This window comes from Pleurodeles waltl, chromosome 12 (assembly GCF_031143425.1).
Source record: "Pleurodeles waltl isolate 20211129_DDA chromosome 12, aPleWal1.hap1.20221129, whole genome shotgun sequence".
In the NCBI taxonomy this organism is placed as follows: domain Eukaryota; kingdom Metazoa; phylum Chordata; class Amphibia; order Caudata; family Salamandridae; genus Pleurodeles; species Pleurodeles waltl.
The window spans coordinates 87,765,709-87,784,317 of record NC_090451.1 but is presented as its reverse complement, the minus strand read 5'-3'; the positions used below and the strand labels follow the sequence as shown (position 1 = coordinate 87,784,317).

At 46.7% G+C, this 18,609-nt stretch overlaps 1 protein-coding gene across 4 annotated transcripts in view; it reads right to left on the bottom strand.

The window, feature by feature from the left end:
• Nucleotides 1–18,609, bottom strand: part of RANBP3 (RAN binding protein 3) — a 380,969-nt gene that overhangs the window by 234,314 nt on the left and 128,046 nt on the right. For all 4 annotated transcript variants that reach the window (XR_011199904.1, XR_011199903.1, XM_069217335.1 and 1 more), the window contains 2 exons: nt 18,513–18,599; nt 17,282–17,353 (listed from right to left, as the gene is read on the bottom strand). Coding sequence is in view for 2 of the 4 variants with exons in the window: in XM_069217335.1 (XP_069073436.1) it covers nt 17,282–17,353; nt 18,513–18,599 (159 nt within the window). In the remaining 2 variants the exon portion in view is untranslated. The remainder of the gene's footprint in view (nt 1–17,281; nt 17,354–18,512; nt 18,600–18,609) is intronic.

Below are 18,609 nucleotides of genomic sequence, written 5' to 3'. Positions count from 1 at the left end.
TCCTCCGGCCTTGCCGCCAAAAGTGGGGCCGTGACCGGAGGGGGCGGGCAACTCCACTAGCTGGAGTGCCCTGCGGTGCTGGAACAAAGGGGGTGAGCCTTTGAGGCTCACCGCCAGGTGTTACAGCTCCTGCCTGGGGGAGGTGATAGCATCTCCACCCAGTGCAGGCTTTGTTACTGGCCTCAGAGTGACAAAGGCACTCTCCCCATGGGGCCAGCAACATGTCTCGAGTGTGGCAGGCTGCTAGAACCAGTCAGCCTACACAGGTAGTTGGTTAAAGTTTCAGGGGGCACCTCTAAGGTGCCCTCTGGGGTGTATTTTACAATAAAATGTACACTGGAATTAGTGTGCATTTATTGTGCTGAGAAGTTTGATACCAAACTTCCCAGTTTTCAGTGTAGCCATTATGGTGCTGTGGAGTTTGTGCATGACAGACTCCCAGACCATATACTCTTATGGCTACCCTGCACTTACAATGTCTAAGGTTTTGCTTAGACACTGTAGGGGCACAGTGCTCATGCACTGGTGCCCTCACCTATGGTATAGTGCACCCTGCCTTAGGGCTATAAGGCCTGCTAGAGGGGTGACAACTATACTGCATAGGCAGTGTGAGGTTGGCATGGCACCCTGAGGGGAGTGCCATGTCGACTTACTCGTTTTGTTCTCACCAGCACACACAAGCTGGCAAGCAGTGTGTCTGTGCTGAGTGAGGGGGCCCCAGGGTGGCATAAGATATGCTGCAGCCCTTAGAGACCTTCCCTGGCATCAGGGCCCTTGGTACCAGGGGTACCAGTTACAAGGGACTTACCTGGATGCCAGGGTGTGCCAATTGTGTAAAACAAAAGTATAGGTTAGGGGAAGAACACTGGTGCTGGGGCCTGGTTAGAAGGCCTCAGCACACTTTCAAATCAAAACATAGCATCAGCAAAGGCAAAAAGTCAGGGGGTAACCATGCCAAGGAGGCATTTCCTTACACTTGAATTCTGTGGGTTTGGGTACGTTAATGCTGATTGAGTGTTCAAAATTACTCCCAGATATAGTTGTATTTGCGCTGGTTGCAGATGACATTTTTGGTAATGGACTGTGAACCCTAGAATGTGTAGGGTATTGACTGTATCCTGTGAAAGGTTTGAATGGTGTTGGCTTTTATGAGCCAGTCGTCCAGATAGGGACAGACAATGTATATGTTGCCTTCTGAGGTTTGCTGCCACCACTGCTAGGCATTTGGTGAATACCCTTGGTGCTGTTACCCCAAAGGGTAGCACTTTTAACTGGTAGTGCTTGCCTGCTGTCACAAATATTAGGTTTTTGCTATGTGCTGGATGTATGGGAATGTGGAAGGAAACATCTTTTAAATCTAATGCTGTTATGTAATCCTGTTTTTGTAGTAGGGGAATGACATCCTGAAGAGAGACCATGTGGAAATGCGCTGAGAGAATGTACTGATTGAGGGGTCCGAGATCCAGGATTGGTCTGAGTGCCATCCTTTTTTGTTATAAGGAAGTACAGAGAATATACATGTCCTTTGTTAAGGTATAGGTACCATCTCTATTGCACTTTTGAGTAGATGTGATTGTACTTCTTGTTTAACAAATTGAGGTGTTCTATAGAAAGCCTGGGCGAGCGAGGGGGAATGTTTGGTGGATAGAGAAGAGTTCTAGGCAATAACCATTTTAGATAATTGACAGCACCCATTGATCTGATGTAATGTTGTGCCATTGTTGATAGAAATGTTCCAGTCTTTCTCCCACAGGAGATGTATACTGTGTGGGGATGTGCAGAAAGTCACTGTTTAGTTGAGGTGGAGGCAACTCTTGCGGTGGTGCATTTACCTCTACCTCTAAAGTTGTTTCCCTTGTAGGATCCTATGAAAGACCCTCTGGTGTAATATTGTTGTCCCTGCTTTTGTTGCGATATAGAGGGCTCTGATGTTGATGGTTTAAAACCACCTCTGAACTGGGGCCTCTGAAAATTACCCTGAGCAGGTGTAGTATAAAGGGCACCCATAGCCTTAGCTGTCTCAGTCTTTTTACATTTTTTCTATGGTGGTATCCACCTATGGGCCAAATAAATGCTGTTTGTCAAAAGGCATATTGAGTACTGCCTGTTGTATCTCAGGTTGGAACCCTGAAATTCGCAACCATGCAAGCCTTCTGATGACCACACTAGTGTTAATACCCCTTGCTGCGGTGTCTGCTGCCTCTAGGGCTGATCTAATTTGGTTGTTGGAGATAGCCTGGCCCTCTGCAACTATCTTCTGTGCCTTTTTTTGGTGTTCGGTGGAAGGTATTGTAAGAACTCCTCCATCTCATCCCAATGAGCTCTATCATATCTGGCTAAAAGAGCCTGAGAGTTGGCAATTCTCCAATGATTAGCAGCTTGTGTTGCCACTCTCTTCCCTGACTATTTGCCCGTTTCCTTGCTGCACTAATAATAGAGTCAGGTGGCAATTGTTGTATGATAAAGAGTGGATCTGACGGTGCAACTTTGTATTTTCTGTCCATCCTTAGTGTAATAACCCCAGCCTTCACAGGCTCCTTAAAAATGTCATCTGCCTGTTCAAGCATGCCTGGGAGCATTGGTAGGCATTGATACTCCTGTGCTTAGAGGATAGTGTGTTAAATCAAAAAATCATCCTCTATTTGATCTGAACGCATCTGCACATTGTAATATGCAGCCACCCTAGCAATGACCTGATTATAGGCAGTGGTGTCTTCAGTTGGAGATGGCCTAGCGGGGTATAAATCAGGATCATTGGATGGAATACGGTCTGGGTCATACAAATCCCATAGGTCTACATTGTAAGGAGTGTCACCTAACTCATCCCCATGTGAGGAAACAGGGAATTGTGTAGTACATTGTGTAGGTGAAGGTGGTGGTGGTGTATCATCACGTGGTGGCGAAGCAGGAAGCAAAGGAGAAAGTGGTGGTGAAGGCTGATGTACTGCCTTTGGTTTCTCCTTGTGCTTGAATATTTTTGCAGGTGGGGGCCCAGCTTCCAAAGTCTCTTGAAAAATTAGTTTCCTTTTAGTTGTATAAGGAAGAGAAGCAATAATCCTTCCAGTATCTTTATGGATTTGGACTTTGCGCTGCTTAGCGTCCATCACTTCAAGTATGGGTCTTATTTCTGAAGATTCCTCTGTAGTTGGAGCATACTTCCCTCCCACAGGTTTTAGCTCCTAAGGTTTGGAGACCAAATGTTTTAATCAGGCCGAGAATATTGGCTTTGAGATGGATGATAGTTTTTGAGACTCCAAAATGGATGATGGGTGTTTTGTCTCCAAGGTGGAAGTCTCCACTCTTCGACTCAATCCCAAAACAGATGTGGAATGCTGTTCAGTGACGTTGAATGCACTTTGGTCTTTTTCGAGTCCAACCATGGCTGGCAAACAGTGGTGGACCCAAGACCAGTGCAGTTGTCTTTTTATATGGTGTTTGGTGATGGGAAGGGGCTGATTTACTCACGTACTGAACCGCTGGAATCGATTGGTTGTCCCCATCGAAGTCAGTCGGAATCAGAATCTGCTATGGAAACTGCAGTACAAGCTTGTTCCTCTCCAAAACTGTTGGGAGTTTGTTCCAACAACTAGGATGCCATCTCTAACTGACACGCTCTTCGATCCCGCAGTGTTTTCTTGGAACGGAAGGACCGACACGCTTCACAGCATTCCTCCTTGTGATCGTGAGAGAGTCAGAGGTTGCACACCGAATGTTGGACGGTGTATGGGAACTTGGCGTGACACCGGGGCAAAAGCGGAACGGAGTCCGATCCATTAGCCCAACATCATTCGACAACCACGAGTTGAAGTAGGCCCGAGAAGGGTGTGGTCGCCTGAAAGGGCATTTAATTGACCCCAACGATACAATCGGATTGAATATAAGTGAGAAAACGCAACTGAAAACGGTACCAACATTTAGAGAAAGAAGAGAAAAGTTCAGATAGTACCGAACCGAGATCTACCGGAGCGAGAGGAAACACCTCCGAACCCGATGGCGAAAGAAAACAATCTAACAAAGGACTCGATGCTCATGCGCACTATCACAGAGGAGTCACCACTTGATCTTGTGACTCGAAAAAGCTTCTTCGAAGAAAAACAACTTGTAACACTCCGAGCCCAACACTAGATGGCGGATTTATGCAAAGCATGTGTATCTGCATCTACACATGCCATCAAACATATATGTTACCCTTTAGACATCTGTTTGTGGCATTTAGTGCTGTAGATTCACATGCTGTGCATACTTACGCCATCTAGTGTTGGGTCCGGATGTAGGCAAGTTGTTTTCCTTTTAATAAGTCTTTCGAGTCACTAGGTAAAGTCACTCCTCCTCTTGGTGATAATGCGCATGGGCATCAACTCCACTGTCAGATTGTTTTCCCGCAGGTGGTGAGAATGGAGTGCGAGTAAGTATCATTAAAGAGATGTCCATGTAAAAGAAGCCTTAAGAAGGAACTGTAATAGCCACAGGTGTCTTGGGAGGAGGGCGGGCGCATGTGAATCTACATCACTACATGCTATGAACAGACACTTACAGGATAAGTAACATATTCCATTTGAGGATGTGTGGCTGTAGATACACATGCTCTGCACAGACTGTAAGGCAGTGCCCTCCAATAAGCGGTGGATAGTCTGTGAATGTTGCAGTTGTTTGAAAAAGGGTATGTTGCACTGTCTGACCTACATTTGCTTGTAGGCGTGTGTAAAGAAATGGCTCCCTGTTGCTCTTACCCCCCACTTTTTGCCTGACACTGATGCTGACTTGACTGAGAAGTGTGCTGGGACCCTGCTAACCAGGCCCCAGCACCAGTGTTCTTTCACCTAAAATGTACCGTTGTCTCCACAATTGGCACAACCCTGGCACCCAGGTAAGTCCCTTGTAACTGGTACCCCTGGTACCAAGGGCCCTGATGCCAGGGAAGGTCTCTAAGGGCTGCAGCATGTCTTACGTCACCCTAGGGACCCCTCATTCGGCACAGACACACTGCTTGCCAGCTTGTGTGTGCTGGTGGGGAGAAAATGACTAAGTCGACATGGCACTCACCTCAGGGTGCCATGCCAACCTCACACTGCCTGTGGCATAGGTAAGTCACCCCTCTAGCAGGCCTTACAGCCCTAAGGCAGGGTACACTATACCACAGGTGAGGGCATAGGTGCATGAGCACTATGCCCCTACAGTGTCTAAGCAAAACCTTAGACATTGTAAGTGCAGGGTAGCCATAAGAGTATATGGTCTGGGAGTCTGTCAAAAACGAACTCCACAGCTCCATAATGGCAACACTGAATACTGGGAAGTTTGGTATCAAACTTCTCAGAATAATAAACCCACACAGATGCCAGTGTTGGATTTATTAATAAATGCACACAGAGGGCACTTAGAGATGCCCCCTGTATTTTACCCAATTGTTCAGTGCAGGACTGACCGCTCTGTGCCAGCCTGCTGCTGAGAGACGAGTTTCTGACCCCATGTGGTGAGGGCCTTTGTGCTCTCTGAGGACAGAAACAAAAGCCTGCTCTGGGTGGAGGTGCTTCACACCTCCCCCTGCAGGAACTGTAACACCTAGCAGTGAGCCTCAATGGCTCAGGCTTCGTGTTACAATGCCCACGGGCACTCCAGCTAGTGGAGATGTCCGCCCCCTGAACACAGCCCCCACTTTTGGAGGCAAGTCCAGGAGAGATAATCAGAAAAACAAGAAGGAGTCACTGCCCAGTCAGGACAGCCCCTAAGGTGTCCTGAGCTGAGGTGACTCTGACTTTTAGAAATCCTCCATCTTGCAGATGGAGGATTCCCCCAATAGGAATAGGGATGTGCCCCCCTCCCCTCAGGGAGGAGGCACAAAGAGGGTGTACCCACCCTAAAGGACAGTAGCCATTGGCTACTGTCCTCCCAGACCTAAACACACCCCTAAATTCAGTATTTAGGGGCTCCCCAGAACCTAGGAACTCAGATTCCTGCAACCTAAGAAGAAGAGGACTGCTAAGCTGAAAAACCCTGCAGAGAAGACTGAGACACCAACTGCTTTGGCCCCAGCTCTACCGGCCTGTCTCCCTCCCTTCTAAAGACACTGCTCCAGCGACGCTTTCCTCAGGACCAGAGACCTCTGAATCCTCAGAGGACTGCCCTGGTCTAGAAGGACCAAGAAACTCCAGAGAACAGCGGCCCTGTTCACCCAAGACTGCAACTTTGTTTCCAAAGGAGCAACTTTAAAACAACTGCATTTCCCGCCGGAAGCGTGAGACCTGCTACTCTGCATCCGACGCCCCCGGCTCGACTTGCGGAGAACAAACACTTCAGGGAGGACTCCCCGGCGACTACGAGACCGTGAGAAGCCAGAGGTGCCCCCCCAGAGACACCTGCAGAGGGAATCCCGACGCTCACCCTGACCGCGACTGCCTGTTCCTCAGATCCCGACGCCTGGAAAAGACTATGCACCCGCAGCCCCCAGGACCTGAAGGATCCGAACTCCAGTGCAGGAGTGACCCCCAGGATGCCCTCTCCCTTGCCCAGGTGGTGGCTACCTCGAGGAGCCCCCCCCCCTTGCCTGCATCGCTGAAGAGACCCCTTGGTCTCCCATTGATTTCAACGACAAACCCGACGCGTGTTTGCACACTGCACCCGGCCGCCCCCGTGCTGCTGAGGGTGTACTTTCTGTGCTAACTTGTGTCCCCCCCCCCCCCCGGTGCCCTACAAAACCCCCCTGGTCTGCCCTCCGAAGACGCGGGTACTTACCTGCTGGCAGACTGGAACCGGGGCACCCCCTTCTCCATTGAAGCCTATGTGTTTTGGGCACCACTTTGAACTCTGCACCTGACCGGCCCTGAGCTGCTGGTGTGGTAACTTTGGGATTGCTCTGAACCCCCAACGGTGGGCTACCTTGGACCCAAACTTGAACCTCGTAGGTGGTTTACTTACCTACAAAAACTAACAAATACATACCTCCCCCAGGAACTGTTGAAAATTGCACTGTGTCTAGTTTTAAAATAGCTATATGTGTTTTATTTGAAAAGTATATATGCTATTGTGATTATTCAAAGTTCCTAAAGTACTTACCTGCAATACCTTTCATTTGAGATATTGCATGTAAAACCTGTGGTTCCTAAAATAAACTAAGAAAATATATTTTTCTATACAAAAACCTATTGGCCTGGAATTGTCTCTGAGTGTGTGTTCCTCATTTATTGCCTGTGTGTGTACAACAAATGCTTAACACTACTCCTTTGATAAGCCTACTGCTCGACCACACTACCACAAAATAGAGCATTAGTATTATCTCTTTTTGCCACTATGTTCCCTCTAAGGGGAACCCTTGGACTCTGTGCATACTATTCCTTACTTTGAAATAGTGCATACAGAGCCAGCTTCCTACATTGGTGGATCAGCGGTGAGGTACAAGACTTTGCATTTGCTGGACTACTCAGCCAATACCTGATCACACGACTAAATTCCAAAAATTGTCATTAGAAACTGATTTTTGAAATTTGAGCTATTTTTTAAAAATTTTAAACGTCCTGCTAGGGCCTTGTGTTAGTCCCTGTTAGCATTTCTTTTAGAGTTTAAAAGTTTTGGGAAAGTTTGAATTAATTACTAGAGATAGTTTTAGATTCCTAAAAAGTATTCCAACTTTTAGAAACATAATATCTAGTGCAGAAGAGAATGTGATGGAACTCGACATCACCCCTTACCTCCATCTTAAGATGAGGGAGCTAAGGTCTCTCTGCAAAATAACGAAAATACCAGTTGGCCTAAGACCTTCCAAAATACAGCTCCAGGAGCTGCTGGCAGAGTTTGAAAAAGCCAACCCCTCTGAGGATGACCTCCCAGAGGATGAAGTTAGTGACTTGGAGGAGACTCTTCCCCCCCCCCCCAGTCCTAATTAGGGAGATCAGGGCCCCTCAAGCCCGGTCTCCAACTGTGATGGTCAGAGATGCTGCTTCTCTCACAGGAGGGTCCAGCACCTCTGGAATCACTGAGGATAGCCTCAGTGAAGATGACCTACTATTAGCCAGGATGGTCAAAAGATTGGCTTTAGAGAGACAGATCCTAGCCATAGAAAGGGAAAGACAAGAGATGGGCCTAGGTCCCATCAATGGTGGCAGCAACTTAAATAGGGTCAGAGATTCTCCTGACATGTTGAAAATCCCTAAAGGGATTGTAACTAAATATGAAGAGGGTGATGACATCACCAAATGGTTCACAGCTTTTGAGAGGGCTTGTGTAACCAGAAAAGTTAACAGATCTCACTGGGGTGCTCTCCTTTGGGAAATGTTCACTGGAAAGTGTAGGGATAGACTCCTCACACTCTCTGGAAAAATGCAGAATCTTATGACCTCATGAAGGGAACCCTGATTGAGGGCTTTGGATTCTCCACTGAGGAGTATAGAATTAGGTTCAGGGGGGCTCAAAAATCCTCGAACCAGACCTGGGTTGATTTTGTAGACTACTCAGTGAAAACACTGGATGGTTGGGTAACTGGAAATGAAGTGCATGACTATGTTGGGCTTTATAATTGGTTTATGAAAGAACACATTTTAAGTAACTGCTTCAATGAAAAGTTGCATCAGTATCTGGAAGACCTAGGTCCAATTTCTCCCCAAGAATTGGGAAAGAAGGCAGACCACTGGGCCAAGACTAGGGTAACCAAAACTTCCACTGGGGGTGACCAAAAGAAAGGGGTTACAAAGCCTCCCCAGGAGAAAGTGGGTGACACTAGAAACCAAGAAAAAGAGTCCTCTGTAGGCCCCCAAAAACCAGACCAGGGGGGTGGGCCCCGAGACACAACCCAAAACAAAGGTGGGTACCAGGGTAAGAACTGGGATGCCACTAAGGCATGGTGTCAAAACTGTAGACAGACAGGGCACCACACCAAGGACACTTCTTGTCCCAAAAACAAACCCCCTAGCAAATCCCAGGGGTGACCAGTGTAGCCATTGGTGATGACTCCTCAGATGAGGAGGTCTTCATAACCTTCAACTGGAAAAAGGGCCCAACAGGTGAGTTGGAGATTCCAGAGGGAAGTAGACACTTCCACCACCTACTGGTGAATGGAATCCCAGCCACTGCCCTGAGAGACACTTGTGCCAGTCACACTATTGTGCATGACAGGCTGGTGCTCTCCAACCAGTAGATCCCAGGTGAGACTTCCAAAGTGAGAGTTAGCCCAGACAGGGTCACCGATAGGCCTGTGGCTTTTGTGCCCATAGAAGTGGGTGGGACTTTTAGCTGGAGAAGGGTGGTAGTCAGTACAGACCTCCCCCTTGATTGTCTCATTGGAAATGACTACCCAGAGGTTAGTCAGAGCCCAAGAGAGGAACTGGTCCAGTGCCAGTCCTCTCCCAAGGATTCTGGAGGTGCTGCCTCTGCAGTAACTGCAAGCAGGCCCCAGAACAAAAAGAAAAGAAAACAGTGTAGGAAGGGTGGACAACCTTTAGCCAAGGTTCCAGCAAGCCAAGGAGATTCTGCTCCAGTAGGGGAGAACTCCAAAAGTGGCACTGGTAAAGTCCAACCTGACCCACAAGAAGTCCTGGCTAGTCAGGTAACTGTTAAGCCTGAGTGGGTGGCTCCTCAGCTAACAGAAGAAAGAGCGGAAGAAGGGTGTTTACTACATGGTGTGGTAACCCCCCACTCTAATACAGCAGACGGGCACCCTGAACCCAAAGAAGCCTGTAACTTAGCCCCTTCCCTTGTAGGTGAAGAGCTTAAGGTGTGGTTCTGGGCACTGACAGCTGTCAGTGGCCTCTGCTGGGTGTTAGCCTTTATGGCTGCACTATCCTTGGCATGGTGGTCAGACCCCATGCCAAATAGCAAGTTAGGCCCCCTGACCCTGTTGGTCATGGTGGGGTTACTCCAGCTCTGGGTAACCTCTTTGGGTAAGCTAGGGGTGACCCTGGCTAAGATGAGATTAGCCGAGGTGGATACCTCTAACCCCAAAATAGAGAGAATGGGTGGAGACATTAAAGACACAGACAAGAGGCAATTCAGACTAGGTCCTATCACTGTGGAAGTGGGTCAGTTCCCCAGAGGGAATGACCTGAACAGGAGGATGTAAGGCAGAGTAGGCCCTGCAACAAACCAGCCTATTTCCTCTACTCTTCCTCGCCTGACAGACTAGGAAGACTCTCCCAGCTTTGGCTGAGTCTCCTGGCCTGTGGGCGGCTTGTGTAAAGAAATGGCTCCCTGTTGCAGTTACCCCCCACCAGGACCAAGAAACTCCCGAGAACAGTGGCCCTGTTCACCCAAGACTGCAACTTTGTTTCCAAAGGAGCAACTTCAAGACAACTGCGTTTCCCGCCGGAAGCGTGAGACTTGCTACTCTGCACCGACGCCCCCGGCTCGACTTGCGGAGAACAAACACTTCAGGGAGGACTCCCCGGCGACTACGAGACCATGAGTAGCCAGAGTTGCCCCCCCAGAGAAGCCTGCAGAGGGAATCCAGAGGCTCACCCTGACCGCGACTGCCTGTTCTTTCAGATCCCGACGCCTGGTAAAGACTCTGCACCCGCAGCCCCCAGGACCTGAAGGATCCGAACTCCAGTGCAGGAGTGACCCCCAGGAGGCCCTCTCCCTTGCCCAGGTGGTGGCTACCCCAAGCAGCCCCCCCCCCCCCCCTTTTGCCTGCATCGCTGAAGAGACCCATTGGTCTCCCATTGATTCCAACGACAAACCAGACGCGTGTTTGCACACTGCACCCGGCCGCCCCCGTGCTGCTGAGGGTGTACTTTCTGTGCTAACTTGTGTCCCCCCCGGTGCCCTACAAAACCCCCCTGGTCTGCCCTCCGAAGACGTGGGTACTTACCTGCTGGCAGACTGGAACCGGGGCACCCCCTTCTCCATTGAAGCCTTTGTGTTTTGGGCGCCACTTTGAACCCTGCACCTGACCGGCCCTGAGCTGCTGGTGTGGTAACTTTGGGATTGCTCTGAACCCCCAACGGTGGGCTACCTTGGACCCAAACTTGAACCCCGTAGGTGGTTTACTTACCTACAAAAACTAAAAAATACTTACCTCCCCCGGGAACTGTTGAAAATTGCACTAAGTGTCTAGTTTTAAAATAGCTATATGTGTTTTATTTGAAAAGTATATATGTTATTGTGATTATTCAAAGTTCCTAAAGTACTTACCTGCAATACCTTTCATTTGAGATATTAGATGTAAAATTTGAACCTGTGGTTCCTAAAATAAACTAAGAAAATATATTTTTCTATACAAAAACCTATTGGCCTGGAATTGTCTCTGAGTGTGTGTTCCTCATTTATTGCCTGTGTGTGTACAACAAATGCTTAACACTACTCCTTTGATAAGCCTACTGCTCGACCACACTACCACAAAATAGAGCATTAGTATTATCTCTTTTTGCCACTATCTTACCTCTAAGGGGAACCCTTGGACTCTGTGCATACTATTCCTTACTTTGAAATAGTGCATATAGAGCCAACTTCCTACAGCGTGCTAACACACCCACACAATAATGTTTAGTGAAAGTGTGTAGCATAGACCATGTAGCTGCTTTAGAAATTTCAGCTATTAGTATGTTGCCCAGGAAAGAGATAAAAGCTCCTATTTTTACGGGTAGGGTGTACTTTAGGAGGTGTGGGCCAAGATCTCTTAGCTTTGGAGTAACATGTCTGAATGCATTTGATTATCCATCTGGAAATACCAGATTTAGATATAGGATTTCCTTTGTGAGGGGGTAAAAAAGCAACAATGAGTTGTTCGGTTTTATGAAACAGTTTAGTTCTGTCAATATAATACAGTAAAGCTCTTTTTGTGTCTAGTGTATGAAGGGCTCTTTCTGTAACTGAATTAGGTTGCTGAAAAAAAGGCTGGTAATTCAACTGAATGATTGAGATGAAAAGCGGAAACCACTTTTGGGAGGAATTTTGGGTTACTTTGAAGGACCACCCTTATCTTTGTGTAACTGAAAATAAGGTTCATCCAAGGTTAATGCATGGAGCTCACTGACAGGCGTAAGTGAAGTGATGGCTGCCAAAAAACGTGATAGTTTAGAGAGAAATCAGGGGGATGGGGGGGGGGGGGGGGGAATGCAAGGATTCAAATAGTGGACCCATAAGTCTGGTGAGTACAATGTTGAGATTCCATGCAGGTGCAGAGGGAACTCTAGGTGGGATTACTCTTAAGGCCATTCATGAATGCCTTAACTGGTACCTTGAAGGATAAGCACTGCCTGTTTTGTAGGTAGGTAGCCACTGCAGCTAAATGCAAACATTCTGAAGTGTTAGCCACATCAAAGGTCTGCAAATGGAGAACATAGCAGACAATGTTTTGAACAGTTGCATTTGATGGATCAATATGTTTACTGTGGTAGTAGAAAGGGGGGAGTATCTTGTGGGGAACTATGGAAAGCTCAAGTAGTGTGGTGAACCATGGTTGTTGAGCCCAAGTTGGAGCTACCAGAATGAGGGTGAAAGAAGTTCGCCTGAGTGTCCGAACCACAAATGGAAGAAGCGGAGAGGTGGGAAATTGTAGGCAAACATCCCGGACCTGTTCATCCAAAGAGCATTACCCTTGGATAATGGGTGTGGGAACCTGGAGGAAAAATCTGGCCATTTTGCATTGTCCGTGGTTGCAAACAGGACCATCTGTGGAAATTCCCACTTGTTAAGGGAGTGGAGTTCCCACTCATGGACTTGTTACCACATCCTGCTGAGAAGGTCAGCAAAGTCTTAGTCCATCCCTGGGAGGTGCTCTGCTAACAGGTGAACGTTGCGATATATTGCCAAACACCGAATCATTTGAGATAGGCGTGATAACAGTAGGAAGTGTCCCACAACACCACCCCCCATCACCCCGGTAAATAAGACATGGCTTCATGTTGTCTGTCCAGAACAAGACAATCTTGCCTATCAGGTGAACTAGGAATGCTTTCAATGTTAGTTGAACAGTTTGAAGCTCGAGTTAGCTGATGTGGAGACTGATGTTTGGTGTGCCACAGGCCTTAAACTGTGAGAGCCTGTAGGTGAGCACTCCATCCTGTGAGGCACGTGTCCACTACGAGAATGATCGGGGGAACAGAGTCGAGGAATGGCCTCCCTTCTGACAGGTTTGTGTGTTCCATTACTGCAGAGACTGATGAGTGTGCTCCCTACCAACACTAGACCTTGTGATTGAGACCATTGGCACCCCAGTCATTCCTGCAGTGGGTGCATCTGTAGTTGTGCATGTGGTACTACTGCAATGCAAGAAGCCATCGTGCCTAAGAGTCGTATAACTGTTTCGACTTATGTGTTGGTGGGGTAAATTTGTTGCAGGACTACTTGGATGTTTTGATCCTGGCTACATTTGGGTAAGCTAATCCCAGCTGTATGTTGAGAATAGCCCGAGACACGGCTGAATCTGTGAAGGATGAATGTGTGACTTTGGTATGTTGATGGTAAACCCTAGGTGATGGTGAAGTAATACAATGGTTTGAGTATGTTGTTGACACAACATGACCGTACTGGATTAGATGAGCCAGTCATCCAGATATGGGAAGACAAGAATGTTTTGTCTGCACAGATGTGTACCTGAGGTAGTTGCGGTAAGCTGGATGGATTGGGAAGGAAAAGTAACTGTCTTCTAAGTCCAGTGCTGACAAAGTCACATTGTCGGAGCAGTGGGATCACGTCCTAAAGAGATCAAGTGTTGCCAAAGTAAACAAGCACTATGCAATTATTGCTGAATCTGACGTTCCAAACACATGGCTACCTGAGAGTTACAGGCTTGTGTTCAATCGCACTCTTTACAGACCAGCTTTAAATAGAAAGATAGAGTGAGCAGCTGTGCAACGAGAGTCTGACCAGGGAGCCTTTCCATGCCGCCTCCAGAAACAAAAGAAATAAATAGGTCCAAGACCAAACACTTAAACCATGAAAAGTTAACAGTAGTTAGGCACTCCTCTCTGGGCGTTACCAAGCGACTAAAAGGAAGGGCTAAAACACAGAATAGCCACTACAAAGGAAGAGTTTCTCAAAGACAACTGAAGTTACCTATCAAAAGCCAATGGGTGGACTGATTACAGCATGTCTGGGAGAGACCGGGCATGCACTGCCTAGGCTCTACCTAAAACGCACTAGTACACCACATCAAAAGAAGCTCCAACAGTTGCAAACATCTTCTCGAACGTTAATGATTTCACTTCTCCCTCAGACACCGTCAACAACATTGCTGGTTCCCTGCAACTCTCAGACAACCTACCCAACTTCTCCCACAGCAAAATTGCATACCAATCAAAGAGAACTTCTAACCTATCCACCACCAACCAAGACGACCAGTTGACCAAATGGACAGCCCTCATCAGAAATGACAAGGCAATTGTGGATCCATCCATCCACATGCCCCAATGGACCCATGCCCCAAACACATCTACAACCTGGGAACATCCCCAATCAGCACCACCCTGACCTACATCAACACCTCCATCACGTCCGCCACTCACTCAGATTAAAGGAAACTCAAAATCAATGCTCTCCTCAGGAAGCCAACAGCTGACTCAAATCCACTTAGGAACTTCAGACCCATCTCCCTGCTTCCCTCTCCAGCCAAAGTGAGTGGGAAGGCCATCAACAAGCAGCTCACAACCCACCTCTAACTTCCCCCATCTTCTAGACAAAGATCAATCTGGATTTAGAAAGAACCACAGCACAGAATAAGCACTCATTGCGGCCACCAATGACATTCAAATCATCATGGACAAATGAGAAACAGCGGCCCTTTTCCTGCTCAACCTCTCTGTGGCCTTTGACAATGTCTCCCACCATACCATCATCAGAAGACTCCATGAGATTGGCATACAAGTATCTGCTCTCAAATGGATTTGTTCCTTCCTCCCAGCAAGAACCCTAAGGTTCAGGCTGCCACCCTTCACATCAGAGACCAATACATTTCTTTGCGAAGTCCCTCAGGGATGGCCCCTTCAGCCCCATCCTTTTCAACATGACACATCTCACCAAGATCGCCTGGCCACAAGACATCACAGTTATCTCCTACACCCAGTGTCCTGGGCATCAGGGCACTCAGGGGCTGCCTCGCTCCAATCACATCAACTGGAGTGTTCCCCACTGGTGTCCTTGGGCCTCAGTACTAGTGGACCCAAAACTGGTTAACCAAATACTTCTCTCCAGCACTTGACTCTCAGGGTAGCGAGACAATGCAGTCCAAGGCTTACTCAAGGAGGTGAGATGGGTTTCGTCAGTCCGAACACAAGGTATACAGTACTACCAGTTGATAAGATCAATGTTCAATCAGTGCTTTACTTTTTTTTTTTTTAAAGAAAAAGCACTTTAATACACATAAGAGAAATATACTACACATCAAAATAGGAAAAACAATGAAAACCAGACATCTCTACAACCCTCTAGGCCAGAGTTCTGACCCCAAACAGTATTATAGGGCCTAGATGCTAAGCACTATACAAACATAGTTAAGCATGCAAACACAAAATTAGCATTGCATATTACAGGGAATCCCTCCTAGCAGTTACTTCAGCTAAACTCAGATAAGAGCCAGTGTCTACCCCAACCCACCAAGCTTCTCCAAGGAATATGAGGGGCACAGGAGAGCTAGAATGTCTAGCAAAACAGCTCAGCTCACTTTAAACATAATGGAGCATTTCACCATACTCCCCTAGGGAAACTACTGTCTCTCAAACACACATCCCAGGGAGACAAAGGCAACAGGACCACAGGCATTGAATGCAGACTTGATTGAGGGGCTAGTAGACCCCCCGCCTCCCAATTCATGCTGCCACTACTGTCAGTCTACCACCGCCTTGGTAGAGAGGGCATTAGCTGCTCTCTGAAATAGGGGTGCACTATGCATGCCCCCCCTTGACCTCCGAGCCAGGCTCTAGGGTCTCAGTCCATGTAAACGGGGAGATCCTCAGTGGACACACGTTTGTCATGTTCACTGAGGTAGGGGTCCAGAACCATACAGTAACTTAAGTGACTTGCCTGTAGACCACCATAAGGCAGGGGAAGCACACTCTCTAGAGACATGCAGAACACTTACTGTCCCAACAACATCCAACTCATCCTCTCTGTGATGGACAAAACAACCACCACCAGAACCAATCTCACCAACTGCATGATCATGGTAGCAGACTCCAGACTGGATGCAAACCAGCTGCCTGCAGCTCAGCTCTGACAAGATGGAAGTATTGGTCTTCGGCAACAAGACCTCTCTATGGGACTCCACTTTGTGGCTACCGGAGTTACAGCCAACAACCCACACCCACAGACCACACAAGAAATCTAGGGATCAACCTAGGTTACAAGTTCAACATGGCACCTCATGTCAACAAAAGGTGCACCTCCTGCTTCAACATCCTATGCATGCTGCAAGAAATCTTTGAATGGTTTCCGCATACCACCAGGCGGTCTGCCACACAAGCACATCACCAGCATGCTGGACTAAGGCAACATTTTCAATGCTGGAGTCTCCAACCAACTCCTACACAGACTCAAGACGATCCAGAACATCGCTGTAAGACTCAGTCGAACTCCCACATCACCCTGCATCTCAAGAAGCTTCACTGGCTCCCCATTCACAAGCACAGCCAATTCAAACTTCACACGCACTCATACAAAGCCATACACAACAAAGGACAAGAATACCTGAACAGTTGCATACACTTTCAACAACCCATCAAACACCTATGCTCTGCCTCATTCGCACATTACCTGCATTTCCAAAATCAAAACTGGAGGTCGTTCATTCTCCTACATCGCACCTAAGACCTGAATGACCTCCCTTTGCACATTAGAGCCTCCTCCTTACTTATGTGCCATAAGAAGCTAAAGACTTGACTCTTCCTATAAGCACCTTGGGGATGACAAAACTACACACCTGCCCAAGCACCTGGATACAATCTCGGGTGATTAGTGTGCTATACAAATCAATGTACCATAACGTTTCTTGTATGTGTTCCCACTCCATCACTTCCAGGTGGTATGGAGTCACCTCAGTGTCTCAGAGCCACCTCCAGGCGTGAATGAGGACTGCCGAAGAATCCTCCAGATGCAGTGTGACACTTGGGGATATTCTAAAGGTAAGGAATCTGCAGTAAGAAGTACGATTAACAGATACTGAAAGGTTAAATGCTTATTTGTGCTTCCATCAAACAATGTATCAATCAGTGTATTCCTACTGGTTCTATGCAATTTGATTAGCCTTTTTAAATCATCAGAGTTTCAAAAGCTTTCACTACTACAGGGAATATTGCTTTATAAAAACAACTACATATTGAAAAGCTCTGGCCAAAATGTTTAATCAAAAGGACTGGCACCGCACCTGGCTCGGAGTCAGAGTTTCCAGTCGAAGGTTGACTGAAGTTAGAAGGCATGAAGACATTGTTTTTGGACACTGCAACAAGGAAAACAAAAATAACAGCATTACTTAAAGTAAAACACATACTTTTAGTGAGTGTTTGGATCAACATGTAACAAATGTCATAAAAATCAGAAATAATCTTTGATAGATGAGTGGGAAACATTTCTATTGTGCAAGAGATCAGCTATTTCGAAAGTATGTGAATTAGGCCTAAAGAAGGCCAGACTGACAATTCACAACAAATAAATGCTTGCAATATATACAATGTAATGAGCACCAAAGTGGTTGACTTAAAAACCCTGGAGGAACCGATCAACATGACCCATCTTAAACACCCTGCTTTAATTCAACAGTAGGTGTTCATATTTCTTTCTTCAATTCATTATCTCAAATGAAAAATGAAGAGTAGTGTCACAAAGATTAAATTAAAATTAAGCTACTATTAAAATAGCCCCACTCGAGTGTGAGGTTCTTTAGTATTTTTTTTTATTTATTTATTTTTTACAAACCATTTCTTTAAATAATAAATAAACAAAATTGATTACATGTCTATCTTCATGCTACATTGACTCAGGTCAATGTTGATCTTTCCATTAAAAAAAAAAAAAGAGGCGTGAAAATTAAAATATGTAAACCAATCTCCAAAATAGGAGAAAGGGGCCGGGCCGTTACATGTGAAGTTGAACAACAACCAAATGATAGGTACCACCGCATGAGGTACTTCCCTGTGTAGTTAATCTTTAAATGTTAAACGTCATTAGTATGACACTAGTTGCAAGCATGGCTTACACCACCATATGTCATGGATGCTTTTTGCTACTAGTCTTCTACTTGGCCACAACATCCTACCAACCTCCTATCTATACTACTGTTACTGTATATTGCAAATAATTACTATTCAACCCACTGACTTTGCATCCTACCTGTCATCATATCTACTTTTAAACCCTGTATGGTTGTCCAGATAATTCAGTATCGTCATCTATGCCCTCAGGCACAGATATGATCCACAGCTACATATGGAAGGAGATCCCATTTACTTTAAGGCAAGAAGTCTATAATCTACTTAAACCTTCTGTCTGACTGCTTTATAAGTATTTTATGTTTAAAACATTGCTGACCACTTTAAATAAACAAGCGTCTCCCAAAATCCTTTCTAGGAACTAAGAAAATTTGAAGAAAACTGACTTACCAGATTGCGATGGAGGGAACTGAGTTAACGAAGATGTTCGTTCCCGCTTTCCTGGTGGGATATAATGCTCATCATCTTTGTCTGAATCTGCAGTTAC